This window comes from Rissa tridactyla, chromosome 3, assembly GCF_028500815.1.
Source record: "Rissa tridactyla isolate bRisTri1 chromosome 3, bRisTri1.patW.cur.20221130, whole genome shotgun sequence".
Taxonomy (NCBI): Eukaryota; Metazoa; Chordata; class Aves; order Charadriiformes; family Laridae; genus Rissa; species Rissa tridactyla.
Genome location: NC_071468.1, coordinates 89,440,658 through 89,462,393, shown reverse-complemented (window position 1 = coordinate 89,462,393; position 21,736 = coordinate 89,440,658). Strand labels below are relative to the sequence as shown.

The following is a 21,736-nucleotide window of genomic DNA, read 5'->3' as shown; positions in this document are numbered from 1 at the left end:
CAGACAAGGAACTACTGGAGAGAGTCCAGCGGAGGGCTACAAAGATGATCTGTCTTATGAGGAAAGGCTGAGAGACCTGGGTCCGTTTAACCTAGAGAAGAGAAGACTGAGAGGGGATCTCATCGATGCTTATAAATATCTAAAGGGCCGGTATCAGGAGGATGGGGCCAAACCCTTTTTCAGTGGTGCCGAACAACAGGACAAGGGGCAACAGGCACAAACTGGAACACAGGAAATTCCATCTCAACATGAGGAAAGAATTCTTTACTTTGAGGGCGACAGAGCACTGGAACAGGCTGCCCAGAGAGGTTGCAGAGTCTCCTTCTCTGTAGATACTCAAAGGCCGCCAGTATGCGTTCCTCTCCAACCTGCTCTAGGTGAATCTGCTTTAGCAGGGGGGTTGGACTAGATGATCTCTAGAGGGCCCTTCCAAACCCTACGTTCTATGTTCACTGTCCAAATCACTACTTGAAGGACACATCATGCCACACTACCTTGAATTCATCAAACAACTGCAGAACAGACTGATAATGATCCTTGAATGGCCCTGTAAAATCTTGAAGCCCTTTAACCACAAGGCTGGATGTGCTGCATGGTGTCCACTAGAGAAGTAAAGTTTATTCTGGTGTCGTAACTGGAAGTAGAATTAATTATTATCTGATTTATAACGCATGATTTTGGGATGATTACAACATACTCTCTCAGTTTTTCCCCATGATGAATATTTTGAACACCAGCTCTATTTTACCATTGTTATGTTCTGGGATATTACTGTTATTGCTATGGTCTTAAACTAAGATAACAGCACACCTATGTGGAATCTCAAATAAATCTAAAGGCACTTCAAACTCAAGGTGCTAATCATAATAACATCCATCTAAAAAAGAAAGATGAGGTAACAGATACATGAAATGGAGCAGAGAAGCAAGCAGTTCTAGATATTGCCTGTATCTTTTCGACGCGTAACGCCCCTCAGGAAGCAACTATGGCCAGGAAGCAGCCTACCTTTTCTTCAGCCAGCTAGTGATGTGATTGTTTTTCTCTCCATACATTCATTAAATTAGCTAACCGGCTACACATCTGCTTTGAACATACAGAAGCATAGCAGAAAGGCAAAGATTGCAGCGGATACTTAGTACTCTTACTTCTGAAAGGAACAACCAATTAACACAAAGGATCAAAGAAAAGAGAGACAAAAGAAACAGGAGGGAGATGGCTCTAATTGTGGAACATAAACCTATCCTTTGAAAGACAGACTCCTATTTTACTTTGAAATCTATCCAGCACAAAAATAAAACAACTACAATAGCATTTAAAAGCGCTAAATTGTCTAAAAAAAGACTTCATTTAAAACAGGGTGACCATGGTGGGTATTGCAGCAAGCTTTGTTCCCACTAAGACACAAACAGGTAAGCTCTACAGAGAGGAGACTGACTCACAGAGTTCCTCTAGGGACCAGTACAGAAGCAAGCTGCAATAAAAGTCTAGACATTCTTGAACAGGAAGAGGCAGAACTGCCCAGCATGCACATAAGGTATTTACTCTGTAATAATTAAATTAATTAAATTTACATAGCTTACAACTTTTACATTTATGCCTTTATGCTTTTATCCAATAGCAACTGTAAATGTGACGAACAAAGCATGAATTGGGGCAGCACCTCATTACATTCACTGTTGTGAGCCTAGTTCATTGAACAGATGATAAACCGTTTTTCTATTTCATACAGTGATATTAACTTGGAACATACATTGTGTGTAATCAGCATTAAAAGTCATTTTAAACCCATTATGCATCCTTCCAGCATAAGAATTCTAAGCGGCATCTGTCACTCTCTCCATTTCCTAGCCACCTAGATAACTTTGTTATCTACAATGTCAGTCTATTTTTGCTCTACTCCAAAGTCATTCTAGCCCTTTCCCCCAGGAAGGGCTAACATTTTTCTTTATGTTTTCGACAGAGAAAAAACAGCATTCATAATGGTTTTCAATAACCTCTTCCTGACTAAGTTTCAGAGCTTGTGCTCCATGTTCTTTTTCTATACTTCCCTTTGATACCATCTGCAAATACCACATCACACACAGGCAAGAACCAGATGGGATGCAGTCTTCTGACTCACTATAGTAAAATTTAAAGAAACTGTTAAACTGCAACCACTGCATTTCCCTGCCCCCTTTGAATTTCTAGATTACTACCAAATGTAGATACAAATAGTTCAATGCCAGTCTTTTTAGTGAACAGAACCTAGGCCATTTTTATTTACGAAACTGCATCTAAGAGACTATTCAATGTAAAAACCCTCCAAAGAAAAAGAAGGGGTATTTGATTTATAACATACCATGCATTCCCTAGTTTCGCAACTTTTGTAGGTGGAGGTGGTGTGGTTATTAATGTAGTAGGCTCTGTGCTGCTAGTTATTGACCCATTATCCTTTGCTGCCAGGGCAATCATTTTCCTTTGCTTCTGAGAAAGCTTGATTCCATGAGATGCCATTCTGCTGTGAATTGATATTGCAAAGAGAGATGTAAGATCAGTGTCCTTTGAGATGACTCACCTTTAATCTAGCAAATTAAACTCAGAAATACTTCTTTCTTAGACCAAATTACTTTGACTAGGGTGCTAAAAGGGAAGTACAGGTGGGGGGTTGGGGGGAAGGGTTGGGTGGCTAGGGATCAAAAGGAGGCTCAATGAATATCAAGAGTGACAGAAAGAAAAGCATCATAAAACTATTCTTCACTTACACGTCTACAAATGAAAACAGGCAGAGAACGAATCAAATCGCCAAAAGAGATGGAACAGCACCAGTTGAAGACTATTTTCTAATTTTGTGGGTTTTTTAGGGACTGTCAGAAGCTTAGCTCCCTTAAACCAACAATATTAATTCATAAGAAGCATACAGAACATAACATAGCCATTTTTTCCATTTGTAATAATTTGTTTTCTAAGCTATTTGGATTTTTCGGTCTTGGCTGTTTTGTTCACAACTTCTGAATCTACGTAGCCAGCAACCCTTTACTAGGCTCCAGGACTACTGTCCCAGCTGTCATTTAAAAGGATGCTACACTTCAAAGGTCATGAAAGTCATCTCCAGTTCCCTTCCATATGTCACCAGTTAAGACACGTTAGGTTTAATCCACTGCCTCCTGAAAATGTACGTTTATCTCCCTGCGTCTTTGCGATGCTTCTCCAAGAACCATGCTTGCTTCTGCCTGAGCAAAACTGTCAATATCAACACATGGGTGCTGAGGGAGGTCATAGAATGCAAGACAAGAAACAGACTTCAGGATCAACTACAATACTTGTCCACAAGTAATTTCCAAACTGCTAGGGACAAGAACTAATTCTTTTGGTGGGAAACAGGAAAGCTCAGCAGAGCAGGCCACTGATTTCAGATACTAGCTTACTAGCTTGCTCTTTCACATTTCAACAGCTAAGACACCTTTTGCAGTAGTTGACCAAACACGACTACAGGAAAATAGAGGGATAAGTTTTCTATGCTCACAGAAAAACAATATAATGAACTGAAGTAAACAAAGCTGTTCAAAAACAAATCGGACAACTTTTTCCTGCTTGTTTTAAACTCTGAACTGCCTGAACCACTAAGTAAATTTGTAATAGCCTGGTCTATCACACTTTTCTTTTATAGATATTGGTTTTTTACCAACCCTGAATTTGCCTTTGGCATGGTTCCACATTTCTGCATACTTTCTTCAATTTCCATGATGGTTCTGAGATCCATAGCAGGAGGGCTGGCAGGGCTAAATGAAAAATAAAAAGTTACCTTACAAGGCACTCATTTTCACTTACATTCCACAGTTCCAGCCTTCACTGAAATCCTCTAAATCATACATAAGACTGGTAACAGGATGTATAATTTATGTCTGTTTCCTCAATTATGGCAAACCTCAAATAGAATGTTTCTGACAAAACTTTTATAAATATATACATATTTAAGAGCTCACTATAAAAATACCTTCAAGACGCATTACATTATGAAATAAAAAGATGTGAACTATGATTACTTTAAAAAAATCAGATACCTAAATCCAGGATACTGGTTTAGTAGTCAACTGCTCATGCCAAGTACTACAGAGGCATCGCTCACTGCTCTTTCATGAAGGTTGAATTAGATCTTTCTTTGAAGAACAGGATTAAAATTATTTCACATGGTAAACAGAACACTCTTTGCAAAGTTTGAGCTCTGTACAAACACTAGCAATATTCTCAAACTTTAGGAATCAGTTTATTTTTCATAAATGACTTAATTTTAGACTTCCACAGAAATAAACATGAATTAAATCCAGACATTTCCAAGCTTTACATGAAACTAGAAATTAAAACCTGTGCACATAAAGACATTTGCAAACTAAGCAGTGCTACCACTAGATTCAAGGACAAGCTTTGAAATAAAACATAAGCAGCACTGCCTCTGTCTCTCCCTACATAAACCCAACTGCCATAGAGTAACTAGTGAATTAACCCCTGGGAGGTCACACCAAAGCCTGTTGTCACTGCTCCTCCACAGTAGTTCAACCAAATATGCTACAGTATTAATCCTTTAAACATTCTACACAACAGTGCTGCCTTCTTTTTCTTGACATCATATCAGCAATACTAGAAAAAGTGAAGAAAGAGTACAAGGGAAACCCATAAAGGCACAGTGACATTACAACAAAGTCCTACGGTTTTATTTGTTCCCTTTTCATGCAATCCTCTAAAAAAGGTTCAAAAAGAACTCTAAGATAGCAGATGAAGGCGAAGTTTCTTCCAACCAGTTTGAAGGCTAAGAGTTGGTTGTGGGATGTGTTACCCTCTCTGCCCAGACTAGGTTTGCCCAAATACATAATGAGACAAAACAGATTCCTAATGGACCCTGCTCACCAAACAATATACTTCAGAGCTGCAACTTCTAATTTCTACAGCTCTATCACCTGTAGCCACAAAGCCCAAAGCCCATTAGCCACAAACCAACAGAGCCTGGGAAAACTGTGTGAAATTATCGCTATATGATTCCCTAAACCTTTAAACTCTTCTCTATTCAACCTTTATTGACAACTGTCAGAGACAGGACACCAGGCAAGACAGAACTTCAATCTATCACAGTACTGCTCCTTTTTCATATGCAGATACTGCTACAGATAAAAATTAATAATAATTTTTTTATTACTGCATCAGTTAAACCTGTGGCGTTGATTTTCACAGACTGTTTAAAGGCATGCCTTAAAAATGTCAAAGTACAATGGTGGTTCTAATGGCTTCAGGCACGGTCTGATTCTACAAAAAACTGCCAAGTATTTTACAAAGTGTTAACCAAGCAGGCCTTAAAAAAAAAAGATATTATCTTTTGTCCAGATAGTCCAGACTGGTAGCAGTTAAAAAAAATAAAAAGTTATTAGCATTCACTACCAAGTGTAGAACAGTGATTCTAAGTTAGGTAGGCACCACAACTATTACTCCACCTGAAACTGGTTGCTACCCAATTGGGAGAGCTTGCAGAACAGTTTTTAGCACTGGGAATGCACTGTGGAACAGACTGCGTCAGTGCTGATGATCCCTTGTACAACTTCAACTCCTTGTTAGGCTGAGAGGGTTTCATACCCTGACTGCATGCTTTGTCCTTCATCTAAAAAAAGACAGAAAAATGCTGAATAAATATTCTTGTATTTTTTCATTTAGAAAAAAAAAAAAGAAGAGTGATCCTACAAAAAACTTGAATGATGTTTAAGTGAAAAGATTTTAAAGGATACCCCAAAAATAGCAAAAACAAAGTGAATCCCATATCAGTCTGCTATTTGTACCTTTTTTTTTTTCCTTCCCTCACTTCACCCCAAATCATTTAAGTCCAATTATGCATCTTGATAGTGGAAAATTCATTCAGAGATGTTAACTTCTGAAGTTTTAACACTTAACACAGGCACAATTCTCTCAAACTTATTTCTCTTTCTAGTTATGCCGGACCATACTTCTGTCCAACTACAGTAGTCAAAGAACAGCAGGATTTCCCTGGAGTTCTTTGGCTTCTGGTTTTGTTTTTTTGGCTTCTGAACTTCAGATTTGCTTTGCATTTTAAATGAAGTAGATGAAGACTTTACGTAACTACTCTTTCACCTTGAATTTGTCTGAACACTACGGCGTGTAGAAATTCTTATTATGGTATCACATGACGAAATTACCCTTAGAAGATTTAACAAGGAATACTCATTTTTATTTGCTTTATCAGACAAACAATAACTACTTGAAGTTGTCTACTCCATTTTAAGGACAACAACTTCTCAGAAACACTCCAAAATAAGAACACTGCTTTTGATGAAGTAGATGAACACAAAAAAAAATGGCTAGGAATAAGGAAATCCAACCTCAGTCTTCTCTGGAAGAAATCCTTTTGTGAAGTCAGGGGACTGCAAGTCTCTGGGGCTACTCACCCCTGCATAACTACCTTCAGAGTCAGATGTTAGGAGTTCTGGAAGTGATTCTACAGAGTTAGTTTTATCCAGTTTTACTGAGCCTAAGAAGAGAGAGTAAACTACTAAATCATAAGAGCTAGACTAAACAATGCTTAAAAAAAACCCCAAAAGTCATTCACTCGATGTGATGAATACAAAATAACCAGAAGTTTACTTAGGCCAGTATACTAGACTGTAATAAGTATAAGCAAATTTAAGACCATCTTAAATATTTTTTCAGAATAAGATTACTCCCAGTTTTCTTTCTCTGTCTCACAACATGTAGTTTTAGGAAGTAACATCGACACTTTTTCATTGAAAATTAAGATTTCTACCATCTTTCCAATAAACGCTAATTTATTTTTTTCTTATATTCCAGAAAAAAAAACCTACAAAAAGCCCAAAACCACAGTAGCAGAAGTGTTCCACTTATTAAAACCACATGGGAAACTGTCCATTAACTTTATTTGATAAAATACATGCATCTGATGATAAAATACAAGAATCTGAACTTTGGGCACAAGCTTAATATGACACACACGCTTTCAAACAAAACTTAAGAATTCACTATTCAAATTCAACTATGGTGTTCACTAGAAAAGAAATAATCTTTGCAAGATTCCCTTACTGAAATACAGAAATCGCATTGCATTGCATATTAAACATTATGTTCTGGTTTTATACCTCTTTCCCACTGACCTGTAGAGGCTGGGCTCTGAATAATATCTGATAGATTGTATCCTCCAGAGCTGTCGGATCGTTTTCGTGGTTTCTTTTTTGCCTTAGTTTTTGCTCTTTTGAAAAGGGCTTCCCTATTGAAAACAAACAAACAAAAAAACTTAAGATGAATACAAGTCAAAGAAATTGAGCCTCAAAACTATCAGTGTCAACGTCAAGCGGTTATACTTCAAGCAGTAATACCTGGTCCCACCAGCTGTCACCTGCTGCTTGTTCCTGCTCTGCTTACGTACTGGCACAACTATTTAGTACACAATTTGGGGGGGGGATGGTGGTGAAAAATCCAGGAGGAAGAGAAAAATAATTCTCTCCAGTCCAGATCTAGTCTCTGGTCTACTTCATTGCACAAAGACTTCTGCTGAGACAGTGGAAGATACAGCAGCTGCACAGGCTGGCGCTGCCACCTAGGTCAGATTAAACCTGCTACACATCACAGCAGCTGACATAAAGGAAACTACATCCAAGTCTCCACTTTTTACCCCCCCTCTTGATTTCTCCTAAATTAGTGAAGTTCAAACTCCACAGTTGGTCTCATTTTTCCCCAACACAAATATTGCCACCAAGATAATAGTACTTCTACAACAAAGTAAGTATATGGTTATGTTACCAGAATGTCACTTGTTCCTATCTATATTAGGAACAGTGGAATCAAATAAAAGGCATCTTTCATTTTATCAAGACTAGAACCTCAGAGTTATGCGAGTCACAGCTACAGTAACCCTATTTTCAAAAAGCTTCTTTGAGAAGCTTTCTGTGGAATAACTACACTACATACGTACTTATTCATTCCTGCATCAATACTGTAACCTCAGAACGGTTGGGGGGGTTTTGTTAGTCCTTGGACTTCCCTATCCCCTAAAGGCTACGGTTAAGTCTTTAAAAACATGAAAGGCTTGAAGTCTAATACAAAATAGTCTCCCAGTTCCCTTGAGCTATGAGTCCTTATCTGTCCTAGTTCATTTAGCATAACTTTTCTTGACAGAAGTGGTCAGAACAGCACACGCAATACGCAGGTGAGGTCTCATCTGCACAGTAACATCATATTTCACTATCCATGTTGGAAGCATGTTACCAAGTCATCCCATCAAATTAACTTTTCATAGTTGTGATGTCATAGTCAATTTCTCCAGTTTAAAAAATGGTACCAAAAAAAAAGCAGTTGTAATTTTATTATTTGCTTATCAGAGAAAAACAGCACGACAAGACTTTACAGACTGCATTGCTCTCACCCCTATGTCTTCAGAACAAATATTCACAGACAGAATACCAGAAGTTCACAAAACCAAACTACCTGATCTACAGTTGTTTGGATCACATTTTCTAGCACCTCTTAAACCCAAGTTGCTTGTTTTGTTACGCTACAGCCAGACAGCAGCCACTTTAAACTGACGGATTAAAAACTCATACTACAAAACTTCCCATTCTGTATGACAATTCTGCTAATATTAAGAAACGTAGATCATCACAATTTTCCACACAAATCTATAGCACATTAAAGTCTGGGGTTTTTTTCTCTTTTGATTTCTCCTAGTTCAGTGAAGTTCAATGAACTCCACAGCTGGCCTCCTACACGCACAGGTACTCTCATCACATGCATAACTCCCAAATACTACTGTGCACGCTTGTTTTGCTACCTTTACTTACATGCTATTTATAAATTGAAAAAAGTGCTCCACTGCAGTTCTGCAACATTTTAAAATACTTAAGGGAACTGAGAACAGTCTTTGAAATCTCCATTTCTCCTATTTCTTAGGAATTCAATTCTGAATCCAAACAGAGTCAGGCACCATGTAAAGGGGGATAAATGCCATATACATCTCACCTAGTTAAAAACGTTGACGAAAAATAGATACTTACTGAGAGTTCTGTTCTGTATTCATTTCTTCCCTTAAAAAGACAAAGTTCTCTCCTTCCTCAGGCTCAAAAGAACTTATATCAGGTCCATCTGGATATGGAGTAATTACTCTCCTGACCATAGCTGGAATCTGCAGTTGTAAATGCCGTTACACTAAGTTTCTCTTAAATTGTATGCTAGCAAATATATGATCTCTTGTAAAAGGACCAAAACCAACTGTCATTTGAAATACTTTTGCAGATCAAGTAATTATTTAACCAGCTTATAAACTTAAATTACATCTTTAAGCAAAACAGAAGGAGAATTACTTTAAGTAACAGACTCAGAATGCATACATTTCAGCTGCCTGTAACTCAAGACAAAAAAAATGTTTCAAGGTTTTGCAAACATTCATCTTTTACTATTGTACGGTTGAAGACGACTGGATTATAATGTGCCTTGGTTTTCCCCTTTGCATAAAGTACAGCTTTCACATTCTTTTTCTTAGTGCTTTTAAGATCTATATGATCACCCTGAACTTTACACTGGAGAACTCCCATTTACTTTCTCCTAAGTAATAGATGCTCTTTTCCACAGGTTTTGCTTTGTTTTTTCATGCAACAATTGTTAATTACAGAACATTAATATGTTTAATTTGTATAATTACTTAATTTAAAGGCCACAATACTGTTACAGCAGTGGATAGTGAATAATGAAATATGAGCTCCAGGAGAGTGATAATAGCAGTAGCTAACCTTAGCTTTTGAGTCAGATGTTCCACACGCAGCCTGTCATCTACAGACCCTGCAGGTATGTATTTATTACCCATCCGTTCTCATTTTAAACCTAGTCAGCTTACACTCAAGTTGTACCACTTACCATTTTCCTGTAATAAACAGAAAGATCCTTTACAACTTCATCACTTAAGACATCCAGAGTCCTAAAAAAATAAATACAAATTTATTTTACCAGCTTAAAAAAAAAAATCACATTAATGAAAAATTCAAATTAACTTTTTAGATGAATATCACCTACATTATTACCTAATCATTGTGGTCACAGAGTCAGAAGGAAGAACACAAACACAAAATATAAACTAGTCAATGCCCTTGTTGTAAAGCAGGATTACACCAACAACCTTTCCAGATAGCCTAACTTTTACTTGAGGCCACAGCCAACATAGACCTAGATAGTTAAGTTACCACAGACTGGTCATTACTTTACCTATTTCTGCATACATTCAAGTCTTCCTGACATGTATCTTAACACTCCAAGTCTATGTAAATTCTTCTATAAAACTCAGACACAACATTCCTTGATATTAATTGCAAAAAATAATACTACCGCAACAAACTTTACTCATCAGAACTGTCTTGCCCACTTAAGCCACTCTCCTTGCCCAAAGCTGTCATGACATTCTATCTGTCTCAGATTAAAAATCTTTCTATCCAATAATGACATTTTCAGATTTTCACTAAAATGCAGATACAGTCTTAATTGTAGTAAGAATGTTGCATGTCCTTTCCAGGCTTAAGATAAAACAAACCTAAATTCAGAATAATACCTAAGATAACATTAAAAAATTTTTACCCTCCTCTCCAAATGTTTATAAAGATGTGAAGAGGAAAACTGTTAGTATGAATGGATTCCCATAACTGTGATACAAGCGGAGCAGTTGTGTGACATAGCAATGAAGTGCTGGCATTCTGAACTAGCTCGGATGTCTAAGAAGTTCTATAGATAAAAGGAAGCATGACAAAAAGCCTAGGAGTGGACAGAGGGGACCAATAATAGAAATGAATTGGGTTTTCTTGGTTGGTTGGGTTTTTTGGGGTTTTGGGTGGGTTTAAGACTTTGCTAGAAAATAGGTTCCATCAGTGCTGATAAGGCTTGCTCTGAGAAGATGATACGTATTCTAGAAGCAACCTGAAGCCCTGTCCAAATATATCAAGAGAAGGAAGGCCAGAGCACACCTTCAACTTCTTAGAACACTAGATGAATCATTGTGGAAAGCAAAAGTAATCAATTAATTTGTTCAGCCCACACTGCAGACAATGAAAGCAAAGAGACCGGAAAGGCAGGCCCATCCTCTTTTGAAAATGCACCAGCTATAATAAACCTACTTACAATAAATTCAGTTTGCATATTAATATCATGTCTTTAAAAGAAAAAAAAGGAAAAACCAAACAATAAAAAAACAACATCAGTTTTATGCATCTTCAAAAACAATATAAAAAACCCAAACAAGATTAGACATAATTTCAAAGCCCACTGAATTCAAGAGTTTCTTCTGCTTAATTCAAGCTCTTCACGAGAAATTGTAACGTAAGGTTTTGTACCGTAAGGTTTTGTACTGTAGAACTGGTACAGTATGTACAGATAGTTAACTAGTTTCTCTCTCCCTGTTTGGAAAAAAAGAGCCTCCCTTTAAACTTGCAACATTCAGTTGCATTTGACGATTTAACTGCTTCTATTAGTTCTTCCAACCCTTTTGCCTTTTTGGGATGTTTGAATTTAACAGCTAGTACATGAAGACGTGCATTCCTCCTTACCTTGCTTCAAGCAAAGCTGCCATATTGAGCCCTATGAACTGCAAGCAGGACAGTTTTAACTGTTCAGCATTATACATTGCTGAGAACTCCAACAGCTCGGCAGCATTCTTTAAAGTAACTGCAAAGAAGAAAAACAACAAACTAAACTGGATAACATGCTGCAGTATCATGCAGCAGTTTTTAACACATTGCACAGCGTGACCTTGTTATTGAAACATACCATATACTTCTCCATTCCTAGAAAAAATGCTAATGGTCAAATGGCCATAAACTACAGAAAGCTCCACATAACTTCGTAGCAGCTTGAATGCAATGGATGCTTTACAGAAACAGAAAGGCCCTATCTACAAACGTAACAGTTTCATATATTGAAACTCGGCAGCCCAAAACAAAGGGCGAAAAGAAAGTTAAAAATAGCAAGTTTCATATACAGCATAAGCAGTTCTTAAAGCTCCAAATATTCCCTTAGCAGGGAGGAATTAAAAAAAGAGGGGAGTGGAGGGTGAGAGAAAGAGAAAAATGGAAGCCAGTAAGAAATCCCAAGCAAAAAAATCATATGCTGACTTCTTGTATGAAGGTAAGCAATGACACTTAGTGTTTTCTAGAAGAGACAGACCTTCACAGTCGTATAGAAGTGGCACAGTGTCAAACAAACAACAGAAGGACTAGTAGAACCAAATACGAGGACAGAAATAGGAACACAGAATACATTTCATCATGTTTTAAAGACAAGAAGTTTGAATTCAATGAAATAAAGGTTTTATAAAAGTTTGGTTTATTTGTTGTAGTGATTTGTGGTGGGGTTCTTTTTTGCCTTTTGCCTTTTTTGTTTATTAAAGAGTGCAAGATGAAGACAACCATGCTTAAGAAATGTAAAACTATGCTAACCTAGAACATCACACAGACTAAAGAAGCAATTGTTAACAGCCATGCAATGAACAGCAAAAGCTAATTAGAGCAAAGGAATATAACCAAGTAATTCTGTGCTGTAATAGGCAAGAATGTTAACATCTTTAAAAAAAAAAAAAAGCCTTTTTTATTCTCTAACCCTTTATAATGCAAGTGGAAGAACTCACGTTTTTCTGCAATGGCTACTTCACAGATTTCTTTGAGTCTGGATATAAGAAGTTGATCTGCTACCACAAGAACATTACATATGAATTCCACATTTTGAGAATCTGGAAAACAAAGCGTCATGTAAACACTGTGGGCAAGTCAAAGCAACTCTAACACATACAGCTTTAATGAGATTTTACCAAAGGACAAATGTAATGGGCTTGCAAATTGTGACTGGATTTTCGCAGCGCAAGGAATAGCTTAGAAGAGCAAAAGCAGTCACTTTTTGAAGCAAGAGAAGGAGGGAAAAGGAAAATTACAGTTTGACAAACTAAAGAAAAGGTACCAAAAGGCCTGGGGTACAGCCATCACCTCAAAATCTAAAGCAAGCATCACAAAAATTTGGATTTTCTACATAAAACTTCAACACAAGCATATTAAGTATTCACTTTCTATTTTAAAAATATCAAAATTGCAGGAGTTACAGTTGAGTTGAAAATATATTAATGGCACCTTTTATCGCAAGAGCTTCATCTGTATACAGGTAATCTACGATTATCTGCAGTATGTCAGAATGGATTGGCATTTCCAGAGCTGAACAACAGGAAGCCTAAAAGGCAAAAGGATTTTAAAAAAAGAGAAAAAAACACAAACAAAAAAAGAAGCTGACTACTTGGAATAAAATACAAAATTAAGACAGCAATTATTTAGCAAATGACTCAGACTGAGGGTCACATTTTCAAACTTAAGCAATTATTTAAGCATTTGGACAAAATCTTTTCAAGTTCTTAAATTAATAATTGATTGTAGCAGAACAATTAAAATCTGCCCAAACTTCTGAATAAATATCCATGAAACAATTCAGTGTTTCATCAGTTTGAGCTCTTCTCTAACAATCTTTCCTGATTATATTACTTTACCCACAATCGTTTAAGAGTAGAACAAGAATCCCCCATGCAAGTACTGAACTGCTTTCCTTTCAAGGCAAAAGATCTAGTGAAATCACAAGTTCCCATGCAAGAATAGAATGAAAGTAGCCACTACTGTTAATCCCTCAGAAAACAAGGTCCTCGGCAAACCCTCCATTTGAAGAGCCATCTTAACCATTAAGGTAAAGCTTTTGTATAAGTAAACGTTACCCATTAAACGACCTGTTTGTCACCATTCAAGTTTATGCAACATCACTGCTTAACAACTTTGGTTTATTTCGGGTGGTACTGAAGCAAAGCTTTATACAAAGATTTCTTTTGCTGTAGAACATGCTACTGGTACTGACATATTTCCTGTATGAAATTTAAAAACCTCTTACAGACATTAAGATTTTTATACAACACCTAGAGCACTTGATTCACAAAATATTTACTTATGACTTTAGTATGATTTAGATTTACTTATGAAATAATAATTTATGAACTACATACAACTTATACAGAATTCACCGATACAAACAGACATTCAACACTTCAGAAAAAATAATAAATCAATCCCTTGTCTCACAGTGTTTCAGATATGTTTCTTCAGGGATGACTGAGGAAAAGGCAGCACAGTAACTTAGAGGACAGGTAAAGTTCTGTTACACAGCAGAAGAGAACTGCCAGTACTTTGCCAGTTTCTTAGATTTACGTATTGCCAAAAAGCTATGAAAGTTGAGAAAACTCTTGCACGCTGCTTCAGCTCTTAAGTCTCTGAAAAATGCTTCTCCATTTACACCTCTCCTCTCTTTCAATAAGCATTCTCAATAGTATTCAGATACTTTGAGGCATTTAGTGAAATTACAATGTCCAGGAACAACCAGGGCATTGACACACAAATAGGAACCAAGACAAATAAAAGATCCACACCTTTTGAAGCAGTAGATGGTGACTAATAGGAATAGTCCCTGATATTTATTAACAGTAAAAGTCAACTAGAGATTCTACACAGTGACTCTCCATTCTGCTGTATATTTCACTCAGTATGTATGAAAAGCTATTCCATAATGCATATTATTTAAATTATCTTTTACAGAAAGAAAATGAAAATTCATCCAAAGCAGTATCCCATAAGAACAGCTCAGCAGCTTTCATAAATTCATGAACTAGCTCAAAATAAGCCTCTAAAACAAAAGTAATAATTTAATTTCCTTTGATGTATATTATTACTTTTACTACTCTCATTTAATTCACAATCTCAATAGTACAAATATAGAATAACCAAAAATGTGCGGATTTTTTTTCTTGCAAACAGGATCCAAAAAAATCCAGCCTTTCCTTTTCCCTAGGATATGCAATTCTAGGAAAAACTGAAAAGCTGTCACTTATTTGATGCAACAAAACATACTACCACACATGTTTATTAGCAAGCTTACCTCAATCCATGAGCTGCTTAACATGCTGTGAAAATAATCTGTAAAGAAAGGCATTTCAGTTCAAGATGCAATAAAGTTTCAATTAAAAAACACAATACGACTTATATTTTATATGTGTGTGTATATATATATAAAAATACACAGACATACCAAGTCTTGCACAAAGTACACACTTATGACATGGGAATTCCTTTCCATCTAAAGATTTCAGTGTCACATCGCAGAGGTATGAACTAGGAGAGATTTAATATGATCAGAACTGAGACTATTCAGAAGAGCAACAAGTTGTAAACTCTACAAGTAAATGCTTACTTCAGCAAATTAGGATTTATCCTTTAAAATAAAAACACACATAAACTTTAAAAATATCATATAAAACTAACTTAGAAGTACAGGCACAATAGTTTCAATAGATAGAATTTTGAGAGCTCAACTTTGGACAAAAAAATTATCTGAAGTATTTCCTTCAAAACACAGTCAATTACTGTTTCAAAACTGATATGACCGAATAAATTAATTATGTCTAATTTTAGTCAATCTTAAATATTCTATGTTAATTTAGTTTTCTTTTACATTAGTAGCTACTATAAGCTTTGGATTACTTCATTCTCAAAATGCATTATCAAATTCAGTGAAAACACTACTTCTGTGCAATATAGCTTTTACTATGTAAATAGACAATTCAAGCCTTTGAGTATAACTCAATCACACCAATGAAATTAAAAACCAAGTATCACTTTGATAAAAGCGTAAAGAATTTTTCTGTTGAAAGATATTCCAGAGATTTTCTTAATTAGAAAAAATATTATACATTTGCTTATTTCCAATCCATGTAGTCTTATTGTCACAGCAAGCATATTTGCAAAAGTCAAACTGCTTTTGACTGGATTACACACAACATTTCTCCTGGCATTAGTATTCTGTGACTCAGTCAATCCACAGAACACATTAAGATATGGCAAGAGAGCCAAAACCACACCATACACAATCTATCAGAGATTATTAATTCATAGATCAGCCTATAAGCGTCTACAGAGACCTTAAAACATGAGTTACTGTGAAAGAGACAAGTGTACACCAGAAGTTAAAATACAGCTGATCAACAGTAGCCTACACTTAACAGATAAAGAGATGACCTAAGAGGAAAACGGTGGGGGTAGGGGAAGCTTGATTTTAAAAGTTTACCATTTCTTCTGATTTAACTTTGGTTTGTTCCCATTCTTCTTGTTGACAACATTAATTTTTCCATTTTCTAACCTGACTCCATCCAACCTGCAAGTCATTAACATTAGCAATAAGTAATACAATTAGTACACAGTTCAAACCATTAAGAAGAACAGTTTCACAAAGTAACAGCACTTCAGCAGGCTCATACTGTGAATATGAAAAAGTATCAAAATCATTCATCACAGAAAACCTGAAAAGCACAGTTATTACTTGAAAGTCTTCACTGCAGATGCAAAGTGTAACTGACATTCTTTCCAGATCTTAGCTACCTTATTTATTATCTTAGATGAAAGCTATACTGCTACAGTTAGGTCCATCATCACAGGGTCAAAAACCTAGGAGTTTACATATACTGCTACCAGTTATCTGAGCAAAGACTGGTTTGGAAGAGATGCATGTTTCACCACAAGCTTCTTTAGCACCCTAATTCATCCAAGGAAGCTTATGAATGGGATGGTAAAGACACAGGACTGCTGCTGGTGGATTACAAATCAATACACTTTCAAAAGGAAAGTGCTTTAACATGGAAATTTTCCTTGGGAATTCAGTTTTAGCAGCAGCTTCACACCTCTGCTGATTAATTTTAGTGTTTGGAAAAACACAGTGAAGAAAACTACCCTCCTTTGAAAGGAAAAGACAAATGCAGAAAAAACCCCAAAAACCCGAGTATTACAGTAATTTGGTCTCAATTTCGTTAGTCTCATCAAGTTAACATTAGAAATGCATCAGTTAAAAAAGAATTTAACTTTGCAGTGTGTAGTTTTACACTGAATATGTTCGTTGTCAATGGAAAAAAAAACCGGTAGACTACAGACCACAGCATAGAAATTCATCAACCCAAGACTCAGTTAGATCAACTGTCTCTAACAAAACAAGAATTGACATTTTATTACAGTCGTTCTGGAAAGTCAGATAGTTTGCATCAGATGTCAAGTCTCAGAGAGCTCATGCCTTAAAAGACACACAGGACAGATATTTTAAATACAAATGTCCAAGAGTTTCTAGGAGACAATAAGGGCCAACAGCACATTTCATCATATAGAAGCCTATTGAAAAATGATGTTTTAAGTACATAATCATGCTACGAAAGTCTGCTTCTGACATTATGCAAAAAAGTCATACATGCTTTCTCTTAGCGAAGAGCATCAAAACAAACTGATGCTGCTTTAAAGAGATGGCATGGTGTGTGCTGTAGACTTTTATACTTACAAACAATAAAAGCAATAAAAAAAGGCAAACTTACCAACCCCAACTAGCCTTCTACTTTAATAACAACTGAAGTCAGATCAGCCTACATAAAAACACTCTGTGAAGAGCTTCCCAGAATATAAATGCGTTTCTTTTCACCTACCTGCCACTTAAATTGCTGAGTCCAAACTTCCTTGCAGCACTTTGCAACATTTTTATGAGGTTAGCTTCTTCACCAACAACTTTGCCTTTTTTAGATTTGCTCTTCTGTTTTTCATTTATAACTTGCACTTGATTATTTCTATAAATCTCAAATGCAGACTTTCCATTAACATTTTCATCAAAACTCATTTTGCTCAGGTTAGAAATTAAAGTATCTTGATATTCTTCCGATTTTCCTTTATGCAGGATTTTTGGTTTGTAACCATGAGTCAGAAGATCACAAGTATCAGTGTATATGAACTGCAGAAGATACGCAAACAGATCTGGATGAACTTTCTCTATTACATAAAGATCACATCCAACAGCATCTTCATCTTTACGGTAGACGTCTGGAGTGTCTAGCTGGCTGTCACTGGAAACAAACAGCTTCTTGAAGAATTCGGAGCGTACAGCCAAGATGTATTTGTGCACAGGGTAAGTTCTTGTGCCAATCTGAAAAGTCACATCATGGATGCTGTCCATTTCATCTGTTTCATCTAACAGTTTGCCAAAATCCTCTCCAAAACTTGATAATGACACACTTGGAATTTCATAGAGACTGGAACAAAATGAAATCCATCAAAAACCCCACTATTTACAAGCTCCATAAATTTTACATAGCATGTTTAATGATTTGGCTTGTTTGTTTTTTTTTTTTCTTACATTGGTTGATTACTCAACATTTTTTGTCCTATTCTTTACAAAACAAACTAATAATATGGTATTTAGGCAATTAAACCACATATGTAAGATGTGTCTAGCTTCAGATTATCAATTATAGTATTTTGTCTTTATAATGTAGGCAGTAAATATGTATTATCAGAACTATCTTATCTTCAACTAATTTTTCCAACAAGAAAACACAGAAATGTTTGCTGTATTTCATATTACAATCCAAAGCAGTAAGAAAGAAAAGAAAATATTTATTTATCAGATATATTAGAAACTATAGCGAGAGTGCAAGGAACATAGTTCAGTACTCATTCATTTTATTTTAAACTTTTTTTCCAAACAAAGAAAGATCCACTTTTCACTTTTATTTGAAAACAATCATTGGTGATTACTGAAGGTGTGAATCTCTGCAGTATTTAGAGCTCAGAGTGTGTTAAGAAATACATTGTTTGCCTTAAATACTCTAGATAAAACATCCAGACTATCTATAGTAATTATGCAAACATATAAGCTGAGGTCTTTGAGTAACTTCAACACAGTTGTTTACTAGCAAGTGCTTTTCTCCAGCAGTACGGATAACCAAGTTTACTGTGACTTCTATTGTGAGCCAAAAAGTGGTTTTGAAAAGCAGAATGATTTAATTGCAATAACATACACCAAAAAAAAAAAAAAGAGAAAAATTGCAGTTGTTGATATTTTAAATATACCTTGTTTTAGGATCTGACTGTAAAACAGCAAAATTGCAGCCATTAGGATCGGTGGCAATACTAACAGCTCGGTGGACAAAAGTAAGCTTCTGAAGTCGAATTCTTTCATACACGCTGTTTGCATCATGTTCACAAGACACATCACATGAAGAATTCTGAAGGCTTGATACAAGTTCTGATAAATTAAAAAAAAAAATTGAGAAAAAGCAAGAAAGGTCCAGCTAATTAAAACGCAACTGATATAACAAAAAGGCAAGATTTATGACATCTGTAAATCCATTGATGGAGTCACTGAATAAGGCTAAGTTGTGCTGAAGATTTCAGCTCGCTTAGTTGAAATACAGTAAGACATTTTAAGAATAAGACTTTACATTACATGTAAGACAGCCTTTATCCAGAACTTCTTGTGGAAGTGTTTTGCAACTTCTTCGTGTAAGGGAAAACACTCCACCTAATATTCAATGCAACCTCTGGTGGAATGAAACAAGTTGTGCAAGATTTTCTTTTCCTGTCATGTCAATTACAGCAGATATAATACAATTGCCTTCAGACTTCATATTACACCTGTTTAAATTATACCCAAACTAAAAAAAATACTATTGAAAAAATGTGATATTCTCCAAATACTGGACTGTTTTTCAAGAACTGGATAACTGAATACATGCGTACCATTCACCACATTCATTAAAATCTTTCGAAAAACCAGAAGTTCTCCATCACAGATCAGTGATGAACAAGTAAAAAAAGAAGAGCAATAAGCATAAAAAAAAAAAAAAAAAGACGACTGCCTACAGACACATACCAGCACCAGGATAAATAGAGCAGAAAGGAGATGCGTTTGGTGCCTCTGTAATGAGGGAACTAGTATGTGACGTGTAAAATAAAAGAAAGTAGCAACAGAGTAAAATTAGTATGCAACTCTGGATTGAGCAAGAGGAAAGATTATTTTTTTTCTGTGAAAGAATGCAAAAATGGACTGATAAAACTGAAGATAGAATCTCTGTATCAAAGGAAGTAGAACTACAACATAAAGCTATAAGTTCAAATACGCCCCAGATTGGAAATAAATCCATTTCTGTCCATAGAGTTTTAAGAGCCCTACATGAATAGAACTGACGGTTTCAATTAAAATCTTGTCCTGCAGTAGACAGGTATCTTCCTCACAGAAAAACAATCCATCAGGACCTACTCTCAGCAACATGGGCCAAGTTAATAAGGCAGAAATTGCTCTGGACCCTGTATTATGTACACATAAGGGTTTGGTAACACGAGAAGGTTTCACAGACTTAGTAGTGCAAGTACATGCTCCTTTTTTTATTCAATGCCAGTCTCTTAGGTCTGGTCATCTAATATGCGACAAGAACATTATACGGGACCTTTGTGCTACTATTACTCTTCAGAAGTATTTTTGTTCCTGGCCATCTCCACCTGAAGGTTAGCTGAAGGCTGCAAAGCAAGTAAATCTTAGTATTACCGAGGAAAGAGAACAGTAGTGGTCAATGCTGCTAACTGTAAGCCACAGAGGAAAGAAAAAAGACTCACCACATTAGAGACTGAGACTGTAAAGTAAGATTAAACTTTCATATTGATTTGAAGTACTTAAAAACGATTAAGAAGTCATAGCTAACCTTTCTTTTCTGAGACTTTCTTCCCTTCTTCCAGCCACTTCCCTGTAAAGGCTTCACCATCCTGTGTGACAAACATTATTTCATTCCTATTTAAAGCAACATCGGACATGAAGACTTGCCGGCCATACACCCAACGACACTGCTTCATGGAGTTGTTAGATGACTTCCAGCAAAACACCTAAAATATCATTTTTTTCAGAGAAAGGGGAAGTCTTGTTACCATACAAAAGCAGTTTTATATTACATACTGCTTTTTTAAACACAAGAACATGCCATCTCAAAGTTGCATATAAAAGGAGAAAGACATTCTCCAAAATTATATCCTAAAGTGTTATGAGCATCTATTACAAAGAACTCACAAGTAAACCAGGGAAAATCTATTATGATATCAAGATCCATTTGCCCATGAAGGGCATTTGAAAAGCTGCTCTGAATATTCAAACATCTTCATAGCAGTCATCTATAGGACAGTGTTTACTGACATTTCATCAAGGACAGCAAAAGCTGTCATCATGCCAAGAAATAAGTTTAATCTAGTTCTTAATTTACAGATTTGTCCAACTGGTTTGCTTATAAATTAGACAAAATTCAAAGCTAGCACACCAAAAATGTAAACCATTTCCTCTTAATTGTTTGACAAAAATCTCAACTTTTTCTGTACCAGCCAAGGTTTTGGAATGGAGATCACAACCAAACACAACTTCAAAACATTTAACAGAAATGTGAAGAAATGCATGCACAGGAAGACCCCAACAAGGTATACTGCAGATGTCTGAAAGAAGAGAGCATGAAGCAACAAAGTAAAGCCCAGACGGGGCATTAGCGGCGCTGAAGTCGCTCTTTCATCTTCTCCCACTGAAGGGCCTGCACAGGTCTGTTAACCTCCACAGGTCCTTTCTAACCTCAACCGTTCTGTGATTCTGTAGGGCTCAAGACAGGGGCAAGGAAATGGGTTACTCAAATTATTTTGTCCCCTCCTTATTTAGGTGTTATCTAGTCCAACCCCTTGCACAAGCAGGGCCACCCAGAGCCAGTTGCCCAAGATCATGACCAGACAGCTTTTGAATATCTCCAAGGATGCAGACTCCATATCTTCCATGGGTAACCTATGCCAGTGCTCAATCACCCCCACAGTGAAAAGGT

At 36.2% G+C, this 21,736-nt stretch overlaps 1 protein-coding gene across 4 annotated transcripts in view; it reads right to left on the bottom strand.

Moving 5' to 3' along the window:
* The window catches only part of IBTK (inhibitor of Bruton tyrosine kinase), a 62,031-nt gene that overhangs the window by 18,194 nt on the left and 22,101 nt on the right, over window positions 1–21,736 (bottom strand). For 3 of the 4 annotated variants that reach the window (XM_054195224.1, XM_054195221.1, XM_054195222.1), the window contains exons 10-25: window positions 20,594–20,771; window positions 18,966–19,140; window positions 17,549–18,145; window positions 16,156–16,242; window positions 15,121–15,203; window positions 14,971–15,008; window positions 13,137–13,233; window positions 12,644–12,745; window positions 11,568–11,685; window positions 9,895–9,955; window positions 9,039–9,166; window positions 7,143–7,255; window positions 6,357–6,505; window positions 5,460–5,623; window positions 3,666–3,758; window positions 2,339–2,497 (exon numbers count right to left, since the gene is read on the bottom strand). In XM_054195224.1, the coding sequence (XP_054051199.1) occupies window positions 2,339–2,497; window positions 3,666–3,758; window positions 5,460–5,623; window positions 6,357–6,505; window positions 7,143–7,255; window positions 9,039–9,166; window positions 9,895–9,955; window positions 11,568–11,685; window positions 12,644–12,745; window positions 13,137–13,233; window positions 14,971–15,008; window positions 15,121–15,203; window positions 16,156–16,242; window positions 17,549–18,145; window positions 18,966–19,140; window positions 20,594–20,771 (2,342 nt within the window). The remainder of the gene's footprint in view (window positions 1–2,338; window positions 2,498–3,665; window positions 3,759–5,459; window positions 5,624–6,356; window positions 6,506–7,142; window positions 7,256–9,038; window positions 9,167–9,894; window positions 9,956–11,567; window positions 11,686–12,643; window positions 12,746–13,136; window positions 13,234–14,970; window positions 15,009–15,120; window positions 15,204–16,155; window positions 16,243–17,548; window positions 18,146–18,965; window positions 19,141–20,593; window positions 20,772–21,736) is intronic. The other variant, XM_054195223.1, reaches the window with a different exon arrangement.